This window comes from Ranitomeya imitator, chromosome 1 (genome assembly GCF_032444005.1).
Source record: "Ranitomeya imitator isolate aRanImi1 chromosome 1, aRanImi1.pri, whole genome shotgun sequence".
Classification (NCBI taxonomy): Eukaryota; Metazoa; Chordata; class Amphibia; order Anura; family Dendrobatidae; genus Ranitomeya; species Ranitomeya imitator.
This window is the reverse complement of record NC_091282.1, coordinates 1230062643-1230082914: the sequence shown is the minus strand read 5'-3', so window position 1 is coordinate 1230082914 and position 20272 is coordinate 1230062643. Positions and strand designations below refer to the sequence as shown.

General features: G+C 54.4%; 1 protein-coding gene across 1 annotated transcript in view; it reads left to right on the top strand.

The window, feature by feature from the left end:
- EXOC6B (exocyst complex component 6B) overlaps positions 1-20272 on the top strand; it is a 239086-nt gene that overhangs the window by 129609 nt on the left and 89205 nt on the right. The window contains exons 16-18 of the mRNA XM_069745123.1: positions 1472-1583; positions 6499-6633; positions 6757-6936. Coding sequence (XP_069601224.1) covers positions 1472-1583; positions 6499-6633; positions 6757-6936 — 427 coding nt within the window. The remainder of the gene's footprint in view (positions 1-1471; positions 1584-6498; positions 6634-6756; positions 6937-20272) is intronic.

The following is a 20272-nucleotide window of genomic DNA, read 5'->3' as shown; positions in this document are numbered from 1 at the left end:
ATTCTACCTGGTGCTGTCACATTTTGCCGTCCTGTGCCCGGCTATGTCAGATTCTGCCTGGCTGGGTCACATTTTGCCGTCCTGTGCCCGGCTATGTCAGATTCTACCTGGTGCTGTCACATTTTGCCGTCCTGTGCCCGGCTATGTCATATTCTGCCTGGCTGGGTCACATTTTGCCGTCCTGTGCCCGGCTATGTCATATTCTACCTGGGTCACATTTTGCCGTCCTGTGCCCGGCTATGTCAGATTCTACCTGGTGCTGTCACATTTTGCCGTCCTGTGCCCGGCTATGTCAGATTCTACCTGGTGCTGTCACATTTTGCCGTCCTGTGCCCGGCTATGTCATATTCTACCTGGCTGGGTCACATTTTGCCGTCCTGTGCCCGGCTATGTCATATTCTACCTGGGTCACATTTTGCCGTCCTGTGCCCGGCTATGTCATATTCTACCTAGCTGGGTCACATTTTGCCGTCCTGTGCCCGGCTATGTCATATTCTACCTGGCTGGGTCACATTTTGCCGTCCTGTGCCCGGCTATGTCAGATTCTGCCCGGCTGTGTCACATTTTGCCGTCCTGTGCCCGGCTATGTCATATTCTACCTGGCTGGGTCACATTTTTCCGTCCTGTGCCCGGCTATGTCAGATTCTACCTGGTGCTGTCACATTTTGCCGTCCTGTGCCCGGCTATGTCAGATTCTGCCCGGCTGTGTCACATTTTGCCGTCCTGTGCTCGGCCATGTTGCATCATACCCGTTCCCGGTCCTGGTCTGGGTCCATGTTGCAGGGTTCATGACCTGTAGATGGATGTTGGGGGTACTGTTGCTGTTGGTGATGATCAGGGGCGTCGTCTTCTTTGCTCTTGGTCTTGTGCAGACCCCCTAATAACCATAGACCAGGGATAAGGTGAGAGGTCGCTGACCTTTGGCTCCTCCATGTGATCCCGGCCTCTGCAGCCTCCATCTCTCAGCTCAGGAGACGCCTCCACCAATCGCTGCTGACAGATGAGAGGCTGTGAGGATCAGCCGCCTCCTGGAGTCAGACACTGCCGATGTCTGCAGTCTTCATCTCCAGCACTGGGGGGTATGTGTCCGGACCACCATATCCTTGTAATCTGCCGGACGTCTGCCCCCGACACCTCAGCTGCCCGCTCACCATTAGTCTGGAGTTCAGCTCTGAAGTTCACTGAAAACTTAGACAACTTTGTAATGAACTTTCTCCCAATTTCTCACACGCCGTGGTGATCGGGAGAGCTGCGACACACTGTGACGAATCTGCTCCTGTGTGGGGCTGGTGTAGTAGCGCTGGGGGTAATAAGACGCTCCGGTGTAAGAGCAGGATGCACTAGTGATGGAGGATTGGAGCGAGCACTCGTACACCCCCGCAGTAAGGGCCATGCGGAGGCCGATGGCTGTAGGCTGAGCGTGGCCGCCGTGCAGCCTCCTGGTCTCCGTCCTGAGTCTCTGTCATTCCAGCTCTACAGAAGTGGACGACATGATTCGAAAGTCCACCAACCTGCTGCTGACCCGCACCCTGAGCAACTGCCTGCAGAACATCATCAAACGGAGAAACGTGGGGCTGACGGAGGTAAGAGGGGCACGGGGTGCTGGGATACACTAGGGGGCGCGCTCTCCCACCGTCGTGTGCGGGCTGCTGTGCGCCGGCTGTGTACACTGCAGGCAGACGGCGTCCCACACCTCCACGCTCCGCCATTGAGAAGCTTGAACGCTCGGCAGAAGCCCTGAAATGCGCTAGGTACACAGACCCCGGCTGTGTTGTCTCTGCCGCGTAGCCCCCGCATAGCTGGTGACGCATCTCCTCCCATGAAAGGGCCCTGGAACAATGAGATGGGTAATGACCGTGGAGGGGGCCGCCCCGCAGGCATGACGGCAGTCTGACCCCTTACATTTATTTTCTCTTCCCCTCACATTCGATGTCTGTCCCATACACAGACGCTCGCCCCCGATGTTCTCTGCGAGATTCCACCGGCCAGCCTCTGCTGGTGACTTATCTCCTGGAGAACATGGCGACCGGCAGTCCGGAATCCATCATGTCAGACTGACCTCTCCCCCGACCATCAGGCCGCTGCTGCCCCCATACACCGGTGGTGACAGCGGCCGTAAATCTCCACATCTCTCAGGTAGCAGCCTACAAGTCTTCACAGCTCCTGGCTGCAGTGTCGCCCTCTGCTGGTTCAGGTGATGCACTGAGCGTGCTCGGCTGCAGTGCGTTGTGGGTGATTTTACACCGTGCACCGCACTCAGCATCGGATGTGGCCGGAGCAAGGCGCTGTTCACACCGTGCCATCTGTAGAGCGTGCTCTATGTATGATGGACTAAGCAAAAATAAATATATAGAGCGCACTACCGATATCCGCTAGTATCAAACGCCAATCGGGGTGCAGACAAGCGGCCAAAAAATGAATACGACAACCAAAAGAGAAAGAAGCCGCTCATAAGAATGCACACCACAAGGCTAGTAAGTAATAAATAGAACAATATACGAATAGAATTTTTATTAGCAAACCACAACTTCAAGAAAAACATAAAACATAATTAAAAACAGTAATACCTCGTACAGTTGGTCCACATATCAATATATCTTGTATAATATAAATATCAAATATAATAAGTCCGCACACCTGATATATAATGGGAGAGCAACCCTCTGGCTCATGGAGCTACCTGCATGATAAATGTTTCATAATATAGCTCCCTATGGCATGTATAGTCCTGGAACAATAAAGAGGACAACAGCCAAAATAAGGGAGAAAACTCCACACATGGGGGCTAGAGTAGGTAGCAAAAGAATATGCAGTCTAAATGCAACACATGCCGAAAATAAGGCATCATAAGTGTAACGTTACCCACAAAAATAGGAGTAAGAAGGGAGGGAGAGGCCGTCCCTGGGTGCAGACCAACGTGGACCAAGTGATGCGACCCAACGCGTATCGCCCTACAAAGGAGGGCTTCGTCAGGGGAAGATGCTGTTTGCAACAAAGTTCTCATATAAATAGTATTCATGCGGCTCACCTGATGTGCCGCCGTGGGCTGAACACCGGTAAAACCGGAAGTGCGGCGTTGATGAGGGAACGCCCCCAACCCAGATGAGTATGTGATAGATACTCCCCACATTAAGGGGAAAGACAGTGCGCAGATGTCATCAGGCTCTAGCGCTACCGGAAGTGCGGGATAATAACCATATATGGCCACACACGCACTGGGGCTGAACACCGAAAAATACGGAAGTGAAATGCCAATAGGGGAACGCCCCCAATAGGGACGAGGATTAGGCGAACGCCCACCATGATAGGGGGAAGAAGTGCGCGGATGCCATCCGGCAATAGCGCAACCGGAAGTGCAGCCCAGTGACATGTGTAACCAGACAAATGATCCCCGCAATACAGCGGCCGGGCAGAGTAGCGCAGGCGTATATCAAGCACCAGGAAACCACAGCCGATAAGGCTTTGGGACACTAAAGGCAGGCAGTTAACTCCAAAACTGCTGAAAAGAGTAAACATGACACAACAGGAACCCCTAAATAGGTCATAAAACAAAAAATGAGTCATATATACGGGCATAAACAAATGCCCCCATATAATGGCTCATACAATACGGCCAGGTATAAAGGCACATTAAAATTAGTAACGCCTTGACCGATGTGGTGTCAGTGTGGCCTGAACAATTATAAATTGACCTTCTGAAGGGGATTTTTTTTTTTTTTTTTGATTGTATTTTATTTGGCTAGATCAAAAACAAGGAAACCTATAGCCATATATGTATATACTTAAGTAAAGGACGTGCCGAACACCAGTCATATAATTAGCTGACATACCACATTCAACCCCCGGGGGCACATGAACACATGCATAACTCCAAGAGCAAGACCTCACAGACCATACTCAATAAACCATAATATAGCAGAAGAGGGGTTAATGAAAGAATATATAAGCATAAAAAACTTTATTATATTATCATAAATACCAGAAACATGACATGAGAATAATAATAAACCCCATCCATAAATTGCACAATACCCATAGGCCGAAAAAACATACGCAAATCCTCAGGTCCTTGAGTAATGCATGCACCAAGATGATGACGGTCATGTGACATCCAAATAGTCGACAGAGAGATGCACAGCCTTAAGCCAAATAAAATACAATCAAAAAAAAAAAAAAAAAAAAATCCCCTTCAGAAGGTCAATTTATAATTGTTCAGGCCACACTGACACCACATCGGTCAAGGCGTTACTAATTTTAATGTGCCTTTATACCTGGCCGTATTGTATGAGCCATTATATGGGGGCATTTGTTTATGCCCGTATATATGACTCATTTTTTGTTTTATGACCTATTTAGGGGTTCCTGTTGTGTCATGTTTACTCTTTTCAGCAGTTTTGGAGTTAACTGCCTGCCTTTAGTGTCCCAAAGCCTTATCGGCTGTGGTTTCCTGGTGCTTGATATACGCCTGCGCTACTCTGCCCGGCCGCTGTATTGCGGGGATCATTTGTCTGGTTACACATGTCACTGGGCTGCACTTCCGGTTGCGCTATTGCCGGATGGCATCCGCGCACTTCTTCCCCCTATCATGGTGGGCGTTCGCCTAATCCTCGTCCCTATTGGGGGCGTTCCCCTATTGGCATTTCACTTCCGTATTTTTCGGTGTTCAGCCCCAGTGCGTGTGTGGCCATATATGGTTATTATCCCGCACTTCCGGTAGCGCTAGAGCCTGATGACATCTGCGCACTGTCTTTCCCCTTAATGTGGGGAGTATCTATCACATACTCATCTGGGTTGGGGGCGTTCCCTCATCAACGCCGCACTTCCGGTTTTACCGGTGTTCAGCCCACGGCGGCACATCAGGTGAGCCGCATGAATACTATTTATATGAGAACTTTGTTGCAAACAGCATCTTCCCCTGACGAAGCCCTCCTTTGTAGGGCGATACGCGTTGGGTCGCATCACTTGGTCCACGTTGGTCTGCACCCAGGGACGGCCTCTCCCTCCCTTCTTACTCCTATTTTTGTGGGTAACGTTACACTTATGATGCCTTATTTTCGGCATGTGTTGCATTTAGACTGCATATTCTTTTGCTACCTACTCTAGCCCCCATGTGTGGAGTTTTCTCCCTTATTTTGGCTGTTGTCCTCTTTATTGTTCCAGGACTATACATGCCATAGGGAGCTATATTATGAAACATTTATCATGCAGGTAGCTCCATGAGCCAGAGGGTTGCTCTCCCATTATATATCAGGTGTGCGGACTTATTATATTTGATATTTATATTATACAAGATATATTGATATGTGGACCAACTGTACGAGGTATTACTGTTTTTAATTATGTTTTATGTTTTTCTTGAAGTTGTGGTTTGCTAATAAAAATTCTATTCGTATATTGTTCTATTTATTACTTACTAGCCTTGTGGTGTGCATTCTTATGAGCGGCTTCTTTCTCTTTTGGTTGCTCTATGTATGATGGAGGCGTCTGTGTCGCTTGTGCTGCAGGTGGGTAAATCATGGTGGAGAGGTTGCAGTCAGCCATCACTCTCCTTGTAGCCCGTGCTTGTCCCCGGGTACATAGTACCTGGCTACTGACTGCCAGCAGTTATCATGTGACGTCTAAGCTGGCGGAGACAGGTGGCAGACTGGTGACTGCTGCAGCCAATCAGCTGCCACTGACTGCCTGCAGTTATCACAGCCTGTCTGAGCTAGAAGAGACTGTTGGGTGACTGCTGCAGCCAATCAGCAGCTACGGACTGCCTGCAGCTATCACGGGCTATCTGAGCTAGAAGTGAAAGGTAGGAGACCGGTGACTGCTGCAGCCAATCAGTGGCTACGGACTGCCTACAGTTATCACGGGCTATCTGAGCTAGAAGTGAAAGGTAGGAGACCGGTGACTGCTGCAGCCAATCAGTGGCTATGGACTGCCTGCAGTTATCACGGGCTATCTGAGCTAGAAGTGAAAGGTAGGAGATCGGTGACTGCTGCAGCCAATCAGCGGCTACGGACTGCCTGCAGTTATCACGGGGTATCTGAGCTAGAAGTGAAAGGTAGGAGATCGGTGACTGCTGCAGCCAATCAGTGGCTACGGACTGCCTGCAGCTATCACGGGCTATCTGAGCTATAAGTGAAAGGTAGGAGACCGGTGACTGCTGCAGCCAATCAGCGGCTACGGACTGCCTGCAGTTATCACGGGCTATCTGAGCTAGAAGTGAAAGGTAGGAGATCGGTGACTGCTGCAGCCAATCAGTGGCTACGGACTGCCTGCAGCTATCACGGGCTATCTGAGCTAGAAGTGAAAGGTAGGAGATCGGTGACTGCTGCAGCCAATCAGCGGCTACGGACTGCCTGCAGCTATCATGTGATGATCAGGGTAGAGCTGGTGCGGTCACTCAGAGGCCTGGGGCCCATGGCCAGCGACAGCCCCTATAATCACCAGTGAGACCATCAGTATTGAGAATGCAGAGAAGTAACCAGGGTCCCCGTCCTGTCTCCTCAGCTTGTACAGATCATCATCAATACCAGCCATCTGGAGGTCTCCTGCAAGTTCCTGGAGGAGTTCATCACCAACATCACCAACGTTCTCCCCGACACCGTCCACACCTCCAAGCTGTACGGCCTGACCACATTCAAGGTAAGGACAGGGCCCCTCTGTGGAGGCCGCTGCCGGCCTCTCCGGTGGCCCCAAGTGTAGGAGACGTGTATGCTGCTGATGTCGTGTGTGTGACCCTCACCTACTACCGGGTGTCTTGTGTAGGACGCCCGACAGGCCGCAGAGGAGGAAATCTACACCAATCTGAACCAGAAAATCGACCAGTTCCTACAGCTGGCGGATTACGACTGGATGGCAGCAGAGTGTGCGGAGCAGGCCAGCGACTATCTCCTGGATCTGGTGGCTTTCCTGAACAGCACATTCGCAGTATTCACACATCTCCCCGTAAGTAGCTCCGCACGCTACAGAATACGGCAAAGATCTGATCTGCGGTGAATCTATGCACAAGAATATAACTACTATAATACTGCCCCCTATGTACAAGAATATAACTACTATAATACTGCTCCTATGTACAAGAATATAACTACTATAATACTGCTCCTATGTACAAGAATATAACTACTATAATACTGCTCCTATGTACAAGAATATAACTACTATAATACTGCCCCCTATGTACAAGAATATAACTACTATAATACTGCTCCTATGTACAAGAATATAACTACTATAATACTGCCCCTATGTACAAGAATATAACTACTATAATACTGCCCCTATGTACAATAATATAACTACTATAATACTGCTCCTATGTACAAGAATATAACTACTATAATACTGCTCCTATGTACAAGAATATAACTACTATAATACTGCCCCTATATACAAGAATATAACTACTATAGTACTTCCGCTATGTACAAGTATATAACTACTATAATACTGCCCCTATGTACAAGAATATAACTACTATAATACTGCTCCTATATACAAGAATATAACTACTATAATGCTGCTCCTATGTACAAGAATATAACTACTATAATACTGCCCCTATGTACAAGAATATAACTACTATAATACTGCCCCCATGTACAAGAATATAACTACTATAATACTGCTCCTATGTACAAGAATATAACTATTATAATACTGCCCCCTATGTACAAGAATATAACTACTATAATACTGCTCCTATGTACAAGAATATAACTACTATAATACTGCTCCTATGTACAAGAATATAACTACTATAATACTGCCCCTATGTACAATAATATAACTACTATAATACTGCTCCTATGTACAGGAATATAACTACTATAATACTGCCCCTATGTACAAGAATATAACTACTATAATACTGCTCCTATGTACAGGAATATAACTACTATAATACTGCCCCTATATACAAGAATATAACTACTATAATACTGCCCCTATGTACAAGAATATAACTACTATAATACTGCCCCCTATGTACAAGAATATAACTACTATAATACTGCCCCTATGTACAAGAATATAACTACTATAATACTGCCCCTATGTACAAGAATATAACTAATATAATACTGCTCCTATGTACAAGAATATAACTACTATAATACTGCCCCTATGTACAAGAATATAACTACTATAATACTGCTCCTATGTACAAGAATATAACTACTATAATACTGCCCCTATGTACAATAATATAACTACTATAATACTGCTCCTATGTACAAGAATATAACTACTATAATACTGCCCCTATGTACAAGAATATAACTACTATAATACTGCCCCTATGTACAATAATATAACTACTATAATACTGCCCCTATGTACAATAATATAACTACTATAATACTGCCCCTATGTACAAGAATATAACTACTATAATACTGCCCCTATATACAAGAATATAACTACTATAATACTGCTCCTATGTACAAGAATATAACTACTATAATACTGCCCCTATGTACAATAATATAACTACTATAATACTGCTCCTATGTACAAGAATATAACTACTATAATACTGCTCCTATGTACAAGAATATAACTACTATAATACTGCCCCTATGTACAATAATATAACTACTATAATACTGCCCCTATGTACAAGAATATAACTACTATAATACTGCTCCTATGTACAAGAATATAACTACTATAATACTGCTCCTATGTACAAGAATATAACTACTATAATACTGCCCCTATGTACAAGAATATAACTACTATAATACTGCCCCTATGTACAAGAATATAACTAATATAATACTGCTCCTATGTACAAGAATATAACTACTATAATACTGCCCCTATGTACAAGAATATAACTACTATAATACTGCCCCCTATATACAAGAATATAACTACTATAATACTGCCCCCTATATACAAGAATATAACTACTATACTACTGCCCCTATGTACAAGAATATAACTACTATAATACTGCCCCTATGTACAAGAATATAACTACTATAATACTGCCTCTATGTACAAGAATATAACTACTATAATACTGCCCCTATGTACAAGAATATAACTACTATAATACTGCCCCCTATATACAAGAATATAACTAGTATAATACTGCCCCCTATATACAAGAATATAACTACTATAATGCTGTCCCTACGTGATTATCTTGTGTACAGTGGTGTGTTGTGTGTTCCCCATGGTTGATGTGACATTAGTGATGCGGACCATTGTGGCGGCCCGATCTGCCATTGCCACGTTCTGCAGGAAGTGCTGTTCGCCCACAGATTGTGCCTGGCACTATTTTCGGTATATTTTCTGTTTAATCATTCCTTTCATAGTTTCCAGCATCCTCCTATAGAGGTGACTCTGAGTTCAGGACGTTCTTGTTTCTGGGGAAGGAAGTTTGCCCATAATAAATATTCTGATAGCGGAGACTTATGGTGGTGATATGGCGGCACGTATCTGATGTCACGGATGTATATGGCGGTAACTTATCTTGTGCTTTATAAGGTCACATCAGGACAGACGACCAGTTGTAGGATCCCTCCACTGTCTTTTTCGTTAGTTTGTGCCGCAGAGCCTTAGTGGTCTTCTTCTCTCTGTAGTAGAGGGGCGGTATTATTTATGAGCGAAGGGCTTTTCTTACCATTTCCTGCTTCCTTCATTAGTGAGGGTCCTTCTCCTCATCCTCGTGACCTCTACCTTCTTGCCGTAGGCCGCAGCCGATACTCACTCCAGGATGCCGGTGAGTAGCCGGTGTGCCGCCTGCAGTGAGGGGTCCGGGGTGCCGCCTGCAGTGAGGGGTCCGGGGTGCCGCCTGCAGTGAGGGGTCCGGGGTGCCGCCTGCAGTGAGGGGTCCGGGGTGCCGCCTGCAGTGAGGGGTCCGGGGTGCCGCCTGCAGTGAGGGGTCCGGGGTGCCGCCTGCAGTGAGGGGTCCGGGGTGCCGCCTGCAGTGAGGGGTCCGGGGTGCCGCCTGCAGTGAGGGGTCCGGGGTGCCGCCTGCAGTGAGGGGTCCGGGGTGCCGCCTGCAGTGAGGGGTCCGGGGTGCCGCCTGCAGTGAGGGGTCCGGGGTGCCGCCTGCAGTGAGGGGTCCGGGGTGCCGCCTGCAGTGAGGGGTCCGGGGTGCCGCCTGCAGTGAGGGGTCCGGGGTGCCGCCTGCAGTGAGGGGTCCGGGGTGCCGCCTGCAGTGAGGGGTCCGGTGTGCCGCCTGCAGTGAGGGGTCCGGGGTGCCGCCTGCAGTGAGGGGTCCGGGGTGCCGCCTGCAGTGAGGGGTCCGGGGTGCCGCCTGCAGTGAGGGGTCCGGGGTGCCGCCTGCAGTGAGGGGTCCGGGGTGCCGCCTGCAGTGAGGGGTCCGGGGTGCCGCCTGCAGTGAGGGGTCCGGGGTGCCGCCTGCAGTGATGGGTCCGGGGTGCCGCCTGCAGTGAGGGGTCCGGGGTGCCGCCTGCAGTGAGGGGTCCGGGGTGCCGCCTGCAGTGAGGGGTCCGGGGTGCCGCCTGCAGTGAGGGGTCTGGGGTGCCGCCTGCAGTGAGGTGTGAGGGGTCCGGGGTGCGGCCTGCAGTGAGGGGTCCGGGGTGCGGCCTGCAGTGAGGTGTGAGGGGTCCGGGGTGCCGCCTGCAGTGAGGCGTTCGGGGTGCCGCCTGCAGTGAGGGGTCCGGGGTGCCGCCTGCAGTGAGGGGTTCGGGGTGCCGCCTGCAGTGAGGGGTCCGGGGTGCGGCCTGCAGTGAGGTCTGAGGGGTTCGGGGTGCCGCCTGCAGTGAGGGGTCCGGGGTGCCGCCTGCAGTGATGGGTCCGGGGTGCCGCCTGCAGTGAGGGGTCTGGGGTGCCGCCTGCAGTGAGGGGTCTGAGGTGCCGCCTGCAGTGAGGGGTCCGGGGTGCCGCCTGCAGTGATGGGTCCGGGGTGCCGCCTGCAGTGAGGGGTCTGGGGTGCCGCCTGCAGTGAGGGGTCTGGGGTGCCGCCTGCAGTGAGGGGTCCGGGGTGCGGCCTGCAGTGAGGGGTCCGGGGTGCGGCCTGCAGTGAGGTGTGAGGGGTCCGGGGTGCGGCCTGCAGTGAGGGGTCCGGGGTGCCGCCTGCAGTGAGGGGTCTGGGGTGCCGCCTGCAGTGAGGGGTCTGAGGTGCCGCCTGCAGTGAGGGGTCCGGGGTGCCGCCTGCAGTGATGGGTCCGGGGTGCCGCCTGCAGTGAGGGGTCTGGGGTGCCGCCTGCAGTGAGGGGTCCGGGGTGCGGCCTGCAGTGAGGGGTCCGGGGTGCGGCCTGCAGTGAGGTGTGAGGGGTCCGGGGTGCGGCCTGCAGTGAGGGGTCCGGGGTGCGGCCTGCAGTGAGGTGTGAGGGGTCCGGGGTGCCGCCTGCAGTGAGGGGTTCGGGGTGCCGCCTGCAGTGAGGGGTTCGGGGTGCCGCCTGCAGTGAGGGGTCCGGGGTGTGATCTGCATGACAAGTAACACGCGTGTTGTGAGGCTGCATGGAGTGAGCCCCGCCATTAATCCCTGCCCCGCTGCGGTGTACTGCGGGCTCCTCGGGGGTGATCACACTGCCGCAGTAGTGTCTTTGTGCTGTGATGTCTTTGTTCCAGCAGGTGCCGGATTATCAGATATTCTGTATTATGAGATTTACTATTTTTCAGATTCGCCCCAGATTACAGGATTAATGCAAACTCTTCTCGTTGTGAATACTCTCTATTACACTTTTCAACCTTTTTCTTTTCTTCCTGCCAGTGAATAGAAACGTTCAGAGGCTTCCGCACTTTCTGGCCTTGTCCTGCTCACACGTGCCCTGCCGAGTGTGGGACGCTTCGTTATGGGCACCGGCAGCGACCCCTCTAACCATCCCGGCGGCACGTTCTGCCTCTACCGGTGTTTTACCACTTGTATGTAGTGACTACCGTCTGATTTCTGCACACCCTCCTGTTGTCGCAGTGCGGGGGGCAGGGTGAGGTCGGCTCCTATCGGGCTGCTTCCTCCGACTCGACGCTCTGCAGTCGTGCTGGGAAATGGTCCCCAGATCACGGAAGCGATCGTCGCAGCGTTCCCTCCTACCAGTCATGGAGGCGATCGTCGCAGCGTTCCCTCCCACCAGTCATGGAGGCGATCGTCGCAGCGTTCCCTCCCACCAGTCATGGAGGCGATCATTGTAGCGTTCCCTCCCACCAGTCATGGAGGCGATCGTCACAGCGTTCTCTCCTACCAGTCATGGAGGCGATCGTCGCAGCGTTCCCTCCTACCAGTCATGGAGGCGATCGTCGCAGCGTTCCCTCCCACCAGTCATGGAGGCGATCATTGTAGCGTTCCCTCCCACCAGTCATGGAGGCGATCGTCGCAGCGTTCCCTCCTACCAGTCATGGAGGCGATCGTCGCAGCGTTCCCTCCTACCAGTCATGGAGGCGATCGTCGCAGCGTTCCCTCCCACCAGTCATGGAGGCGATCGTCGCAGCGTTCCCTCCTACCAGTCATGGAGGCGATCGTCGCAGCGTTCCCTCCTACCAGTCATGGAGGCGATCGTCGCAGCGTTCCCTCCTACCAGTCATGGAGGCGATCGTCGCAGCGTTCCCTCCCACCAGTCATGGAGGCGATCGTCGCAGCGTTCCCTCCCACCAGTCATGGAGGCGATCATTGTAGCGTTCCCTCCCACCAGTCATGGAGGCGATCGTCGCAGTGTTCCCTCCCACCAGTCATGGAGGCGATCATTGTAGCGTTCCCTCCCACCAGTCATGGAGGCGATCGTCGCAGCGTTCCCTCCCACCAGTCATGGAGGCGATCGTCGCAGCACTCCCTCCCGCTAGTCACGGAGGCGATCATCGCAGCACTCCCTCCCGCCAGCCACAGAAGCGATCATTGCAGCACTCCCTCCCGCCAGTCACGGAGGCGATCATCGCAGCACTCCCTCCTGCCAGCCACGGAGGCGATCATCGCAGCACTCCCTCCCGCCAGCCATGGAGGCGATCATCGCAGCACTCCCTCCCGCCAGACACAGAAGCGATCATCGCAGCACTCCCTCCTGCCAGCCATGGAGGCGATCATCGCAGCACTCCCTCCCGCCAGCCACAGAAGCGATCATCGCAGCACTCCCTCCTGCCAGCCATGGAGGCGATCATCGCAGCACTCCCTCCCGCCAGCCACAGAAGCGATCATCGCAGCACTCCCTCCTGCCAGCCATGGAGGCGATCATCGCAGCGTTCCCTCCCGCCAGCCACAGAAGCGATCATCGCAGCACTCCCTCCTGCCAGTCATGGAGGCGATCATCGCAGCACTCCCTCCCACCAGCCACAGAAGCGATCATCGCAGCACTCCCTCCCACCAGCCATGGAGGCGATCATCGCAGCACTCCCTCCCGCCAGCCACAGAAGCGATCATCGCAGCACTCCCTCCCACCAGCCATGGAGGCGATCATCGCAGCACTCCCTCCTGCCAGTCACGGAGGCGATCATCGCAGCACTCCCTCCTGCCAGTCACGGAGGCGATCATCGCAGCACTCCCTCCCGCCAGCCATGGAGGCGATCATCGCAGCACTCCCTCCCACCAGCCATGGAGGCGATCATCGCAGCACTCCCTCCCACCAGCCATGGAGGCGATCATCGCAGCACTCCCTCCTGCCAGTCACGGAGGCGATCATCGCAGCACTCCCTCCTGCCAGTCACGGAGGCGATCATCGCAGCACTCCCTCCCGCCAGCCATGGAGGCGATCATCGCAGCACTCCCTCCCACCAGCCATGGAGGCGATCATCGCAGCACTCCCTCCCACCAGCCATGGAGGCGATCATCGCAGCACTCCCTCCCGCTAGTCATGGAGGCGATCATCGCAGCACTCCCTCCCACCAGCCATGGAGGCGATCATCGCAGCACTCCCTCCCGCTAGTCATGGAGGCGATCATCGCAGCACTCCCTCCCGCTAGCCATGGAGGCGATCATCGCAGCACTCCCTCCTGCCAGTCACGGAGGCGATCATCGCAGCACTCCCTCCCGCTAGTCATGGAGGCGATCGTCGCAGCACTCCCTCCTGCCAGTCACGGAGGCGATCATCGCAGCACTCCCTCCTGCCAGTCACGGAGGCGATCATCGCAGCACTCCCTCCCGCTAGTCATGGAGGCGATCGTCGCAGCACTCCCTCCTGCCAGTCACGGAGGCGATCATCGCAGCACTCCCTCCCGCTAGTCATGGAGGTGATCATCGCAGCACTCACTCCCGCTAGTCATGGAGGCGATCATCGCAGCACTCCCTCCCGCTAGTCATGGAGGTGATCATCGCAGCACTCCCTCCCGCCAGCCATGGAGGCGATCATCGCAGCACTCCCTCCCGCAGTCACGGAGGCGATCATCGCAGCACTCCCTCCCCCCAGTCACGGAGGCGATCATCGCAGCACCTAATTCTGACGCCTTCAACTTCTTAACTTTGGTCAGTGGGGTGATAGTTGTTGCTTTGTACAGCAGACAGATAGGAGCAGTGTCTACCGGGCCCCTCTGTACAGCGGGAAGAAGGGAATATTGTCCACCGGACCCCTCTGTACAGCGGGAAGAAGGGAATATTGTCCACCGGACCCCTTTGTACAGCGGGCAGACGCGAGCATTGTCCACCGGACCCCTCTGTACAGCGGGCAGACGCGAGCATTGTCCACCGGACCCCTCTGTACAGCGGGCAGACGCGAGCATTGTCCACCGGACCCCTCTGTACAGCGGGCAGACGCGAGCATTGTCCACCGGACCCCTCTGTACAGCGGGCAGACGCGAGCATTGTCCACCGGACCCCTCTGTACAGCGGGCAGACGCGAGCATTGTCCACCGGACCCCTCTGTACAGCGGGCAGACGCGAGCATTGTCCACCGGACCCCTCTGTACAGCGGGCAGATGCGAGCATTGTCCACCGGACCCCTCTGTACAGCGGGCAGACGCGAGCATTGTCCACTGGACCCCTCCGTAACCGTCATTATGTATGACTGCACCTAATAACGCAGGAATGGAAGGAAATCAAGCACCTGTGTGTAATTGTCAGGAGTGGGAGTACGAGGAGGGAAGTAATGAGCTGATATTGGTTAATGAGCTCTTGTGTACGGAGTCATCGTACCGGAATCTATCATTAACGCATGTAACACACGGTGTCCGTATTACTGCCACCTACTCCCGGATATACAGCAGAGACGCACACGGCAGAGCACTGACGCACAGAGGAGCACATCGCCCCAATTGTGCATTCCCAAAACTTGCATTTTACTTTTTTTTTCTTTTCTTTTTGCAGTTTTTTGCAGCATTGTGTTATCTGCTTGATGCTGGCATCGTTCTCTCATCCACCTCCAATGTGGTCGTGTCACTTGGCTAAACAAAGAATAGCACGACTAAGCAAAACAGACCAAAAACGCACATATTAAATCACACAAAAAAGGCATTAAAAACACATAAAGAATGTCATAGAAATGTCATCCCTACGGTACTTTTGGCCCAGACCACACTTCTCCTGGCTTAAAGGTTGAGGTAGTCAGCTGATTGCCCTGGAGCGGAGGGTGAGGTGATGGCTCCAGAGCGGAGAGTGATGCAAGCCGGTGATGGCCGGGTGCGTATGGCGATGCAATTGAGTGTTTGCTGTGAGCGGATGGCGAGACCCCTTGGCTGATGGTCTGGGAGTGGAGGGTGAGCTGATTGATGGCAGGGAGCGAAGGGTGTGATGGCCGGGAGAGGAGGGCGAGGCCTCTTGGCTGATGGCTCCGGAGCGGAGGGCGAGGCGACCGGGCGATGGCCCCAGAGCAGAGGGTAAGGTGACTGGGTGATGGCTGGGAGCGGAGGGTGAGGCCTCTTGGCTGATTGCCCTGGAGCGGAGGGTGATGTGACCGGGTGATGGCCCCAGAGCGGAGAGTGATGCAAGCGGGTGGTCGCTGGGAGCGTATGGCGATGCAATTGAGTGTTTGCTGGGAAAGGATGGCGAGGCCTCTTGGCTGATGGCCTGGGAGCCGAGGGTGAGCCGATTGACTGATGGCAGGGAGCGGAGGGTGAGGTGACCGGGTAATGACCAGGAGCGGATGGCGAGGCCTCTTGACTGATGGCCCCGGAGCGGAGGGTAAGGCGACCGGGTGATGGCCGGGAGCTGAGGGTGAGGCCTCTTGGCTGATAGCCTGGGAGCCGAGGCTGAGCCGATTGACTGATGGTCCCGGAGAGGAGGGTGAGGCGAATGGGCGATGGCCTGGGAGCCGAGGGTGAGCCGATTGACTGATGGCAGGGAGTGGAGGGTGAGGTGACTGGGTGATGGCCGGGAGAGGAGGGCAAGGCCTCTTGGCTGATGGCCCTGGAGCGGAGGGCAAGGCGACTGTGCGATGGCCCCGGAGCAGAGGGTAAGGTGACTGGGTGATGGCTGGGAGCGGAGGGTGAGGCCTCTTGGCTGATTGCCCTGGAGCGGAGGGTGAGGTGACCGGGTGATGGCCCCAGAGCGGAGAGTGATGCAAGTGGGTGATGGCCGGGAGTGTATGGCGATGCAATTGAGTGTTTGCTGGGAGCGGATGGCGAGGCCTCTTGGCTGATGGCCTGGGAGCTGAGGGTGAGCCGATTGACTGATGGTAGGGAGCGGAGGGTGAGGTGACTGGGTGATGGCTGGGAGAGGAGGGCAAGGCCTCTTGGCTGATGGCGCCGGAGTGGAAGGCGAGGTGACCGGGCGATGGCCCCGGCGCAAAGGGTAATGACCAGGAGCGGATGGCGAGGCCTCTTGGCGGATGGCGAGGCCTCTTGGCTGATGGCCCCGGAGCGGAGGGCAAGGCGACCAGGCGATGGCCGTGGAGCAGAGGGTAAGGCGACCGGGTGAGGCCTCTTGGCTGATGGCCTCGGAGCGGAGGGTGAGGGACCGGGTGATGGCTTGGAGAGGAGGGCGAGGCCTCTTGGCTTATGGCCCTGGAGCGGATGGTGAGGCCTCTTGGCTTATGGCCCTGGAGCGGATGGTGAGGCCTCTTGGCTTATGGCCCTGGAGCGGATGGTGAGGCCTCTTGGCTTATGGCCCTGGAGCGGATGGTGAGGCCTCTTTGCTGATGGCCTGGGAGCCGAGGGTGAGCCGATTGACTGATGGCAGGGAGTGAAGGGTGAGGTGACCGGGTGATGGCTTGGAGAGGACTCTTGGCTTATGGCCCTGGAGCGGAGGGCGAAGCGACCGGGCGATGGCCCCGGAGCGAAGAGTGAGGTGACCGGGTAATGGCCGGGAGCGGATGGCAAGGCCTCTTGGCTTATGGCCCCGGAGCGGAGGGCAAGGCGACTGGGCGATGGCCCGGAGCAGAGGGTAAGGTGACTGGGTGATGGCTGGGAGCGGAGGGTGAGGCCTCTTGGCTGATTGCCCTGGAGCGGAGGGTGAGGTGACCGGGTGATGGCCCCAGAGTGGAGAGTGATGCAAGCGGGTGATGGCCGGGAGTGTATGGCAATGCAATTGAGTGTTTGCTGGGAGCGGATGTCGAGGCCTCTTGGCTGATGGCCTGGGAGCTGAGGGTGAGCCGATTGACTGATGGCAGGGAGCGGAGGGTGAGGTGACTGGGTGATGGCCGGGAGAGGAGGGCGAGGCCTCTTGGCTGATGGCCCCGGAGCGGAGGGCGAGGCGACCAGGCGATGGCCGTGGAGCGGAGGGTGAGGCGACCGGGTGATAGCCGGGAGCAGATGGCGAGGCCTCTTGGCTGATGGCCTGGGAGCCGAGGCTGAGCCGATTGACTGATGGTCCCGGAGAGGAGGGCGAGCCGACTGGGCGATGGCCCCTGAGCGGAAGGCGAGGTGACCGGGTGATGGCCCTGGAGCGGAGGGTGAGGCGACCAGACGATGGCCCCAGAGCGGAGGGCGAGGCGACCAGGTGATGGCACCGGTGCGCTTTGTACAGGGGGTGATTGTTCCACCTATAAGCTGTGTGCACTCTCCTTGCGGGGGTCCAGGACTGGAAGGACTTCGGGACCTCCAGACTCTAGCGTGCTTAATTAGGGGTTGAAAGGATTTCATGTTCATCATTAAGGCATCTAGAGGGTGGAAAATGCATGTCATTAGGAAGATTAATGATCTGTATCAACGTTTCCTGGAATCCTGGGTAAATAAATGCATCGCTTCAGAGAGTCTCATTATCTCCGGGCCCCCTCTCTGGATGGGAGTTATCCTCCATGCTTGGCTTATGATCCGCCATCACTTCCGAAAAATTTGCATGAAATTCCATCAAATCATTTTCCTTTAGTTTCTCCTCGATCTTCACCTACAGGAGGCCGAATACTTTCCAAATTGTGATCACGGCCCCGATAAACGAGCGTCGGGCTCCTGTGGAAATCCTCGCTGCTCTCTCATCATCTGTCTTCTTCAGGATTCAATTATCAGACTTGGAGCCACGGCAGAGACAGCGTTTGACAAACCGTGGAAATTTACAGAACTCCGTCAAGTTTTGTTCACTTTTTCCTGGGAAGAAAATGTTTCTATTCATTGACAGCAAGCAAGGTTTTGCCAAAGGCACCAAATTAAAACCTAAAGGTTTAGTAAGCGGGTTTACACTTTTTGAAGCCTGCCCTGGTCTCTCCCACACTCCTGATATCGGCCGCGCAGCGAGCAGATTAATGACTGTTTATTCCATGTGTCAGGCAGTAAAGTGAGCGATAACGAGTGCTGTGATACCAGGCGGGAGCTGCACAAAGCCGCCATTCACACCCGCCATTACAGCTAATCAATTACATATTTCTTCCCTTAAATACCATATGGATGCTACCGGTAAGCAGGAGCGCTGCTCTGAGGATGGACCGGCATCTGCGATCATCATGATGTTGCACAGACGTCTCCAGTGGCCCCTGTGCACTCCGGCCCCTGTGTCTCTAGGACCTGCAGAACTCGCCGTACATACGACAAGATACTTTCTGTCCTTTTATACAGCATGTTTATTACACCAGGTCTTGCGGGTTGTTCCCGGTGCACGGCGGGTCTTGCGGGTTGTTCCCGGTGCACGGCGGGTCTTGCGGGTTGTTTCCGGTGCACGGCGGGTCTTGCGGGTTGTTTCCGGTGCACGGCGGGTCTTGCGGGTTGTTCCCGGTGCACGGCGGGTCTTGCGGGTTGTTTCCGGTGCACGGCAGGTCTTGCGGAGTGTTCCCGGTGCACGGGGTGTCTCCGGTGCACGGTGGGTCTTGCAGGGTTTCGTCGGTGCACGGCGGGTCTTGCGGGATGTCGTCGGTGCACGGCGGGTCTTGCGGGGTGTCGTCGGTGCACGGCGGGTCTTACGGGGTGCCGTCAGTGCACGGCGGGTCTTGCAGGGTGCCGTCAGTGCACGGCGGGTCTTGCGGGGTGCTCCCGGTGCACGGCGGGTCTTGCGGGGTGCTCCCGGTGCACGGCGGGTCTTGCGGGGTGCCGTCAGTGCACGGCGGGTCTTGCGGGGTGCTCCCGGTGCACGGCGGGTCTTGCGGGGTGCCGTCAGTGCACGGCGGGTCTTGCGGGGTGCTCCCGGTGCACGGCGGGTCTTGCGGGGTGCTCCTGGTGCACGGCGGGTCTTGCGGAGTGTCCTCGGTGCACGGCGGGTCTTGCGGGGTGCTCCCGGTGTACGGCGGGTCTTGCGGGGTGTCCCCGGTGTACGGCGGGTCTTGCATAGTGTTCCCTGTGTACGTTGCGTTCTGTGGGGTTTTTCGCTTCTGGTATTCCGTGGTTGCTGCTAGAAGTGGTCCAATAAATGGCAGCTGGTGAACAGAGTGATGGCCGCCCAGTAATAATTTCATCTCTGTGTTCTGCCTTCTGAATTTGGCTGTTGTGAAATTTAATCAAAACAAACATAGCTGCAGTGTAAAGTATGGGGGGCGGCAGAAATGAGCTGATCAGGTAAGTGACCGCCATTTCCAGCATTAAATATGGAAACGAGAACCGTGAAGAAAACCGAATCTAGAGATGGAGGTTTGGATTCATCACACATCGGCTAGTGTTGTGTTGTGCCGCACTGCCGCATGTTCCGCACAGCAGGTGTTATTGTGCCGCACCGTCGTGTGTTGTGCCGCACCGTAGTGTTGTGCCGCACCGTCGTGTGTTGTGCCGCACCGTCGTGTTGTGCCGCACCGTCGTGTTGTGTTGTGCCGCACCGTCATGTTGTGTTGTGCCGCACTGTCGTGTTGTGTTGTGCCGCACCGTCGTGTGTTGTGTTGTGCCGCACCGTCGTGTTGTGCCGCACCGTCGTGTGTTGTGCCGCACCGTCGTGTGTTGTGCCGCACCGTCGTGTGTTGTGCCGCACCGTCGTGTGTTGCACCATTGTTTGTACTAATCCTCGAGTGTGCAGCAAAGATATGGTTGTTACTTGCCCTCTACCTGGTGTGGAGACTCCACGGCGCCCCCCGCAGCTTCTCTGTGATATCTCCGG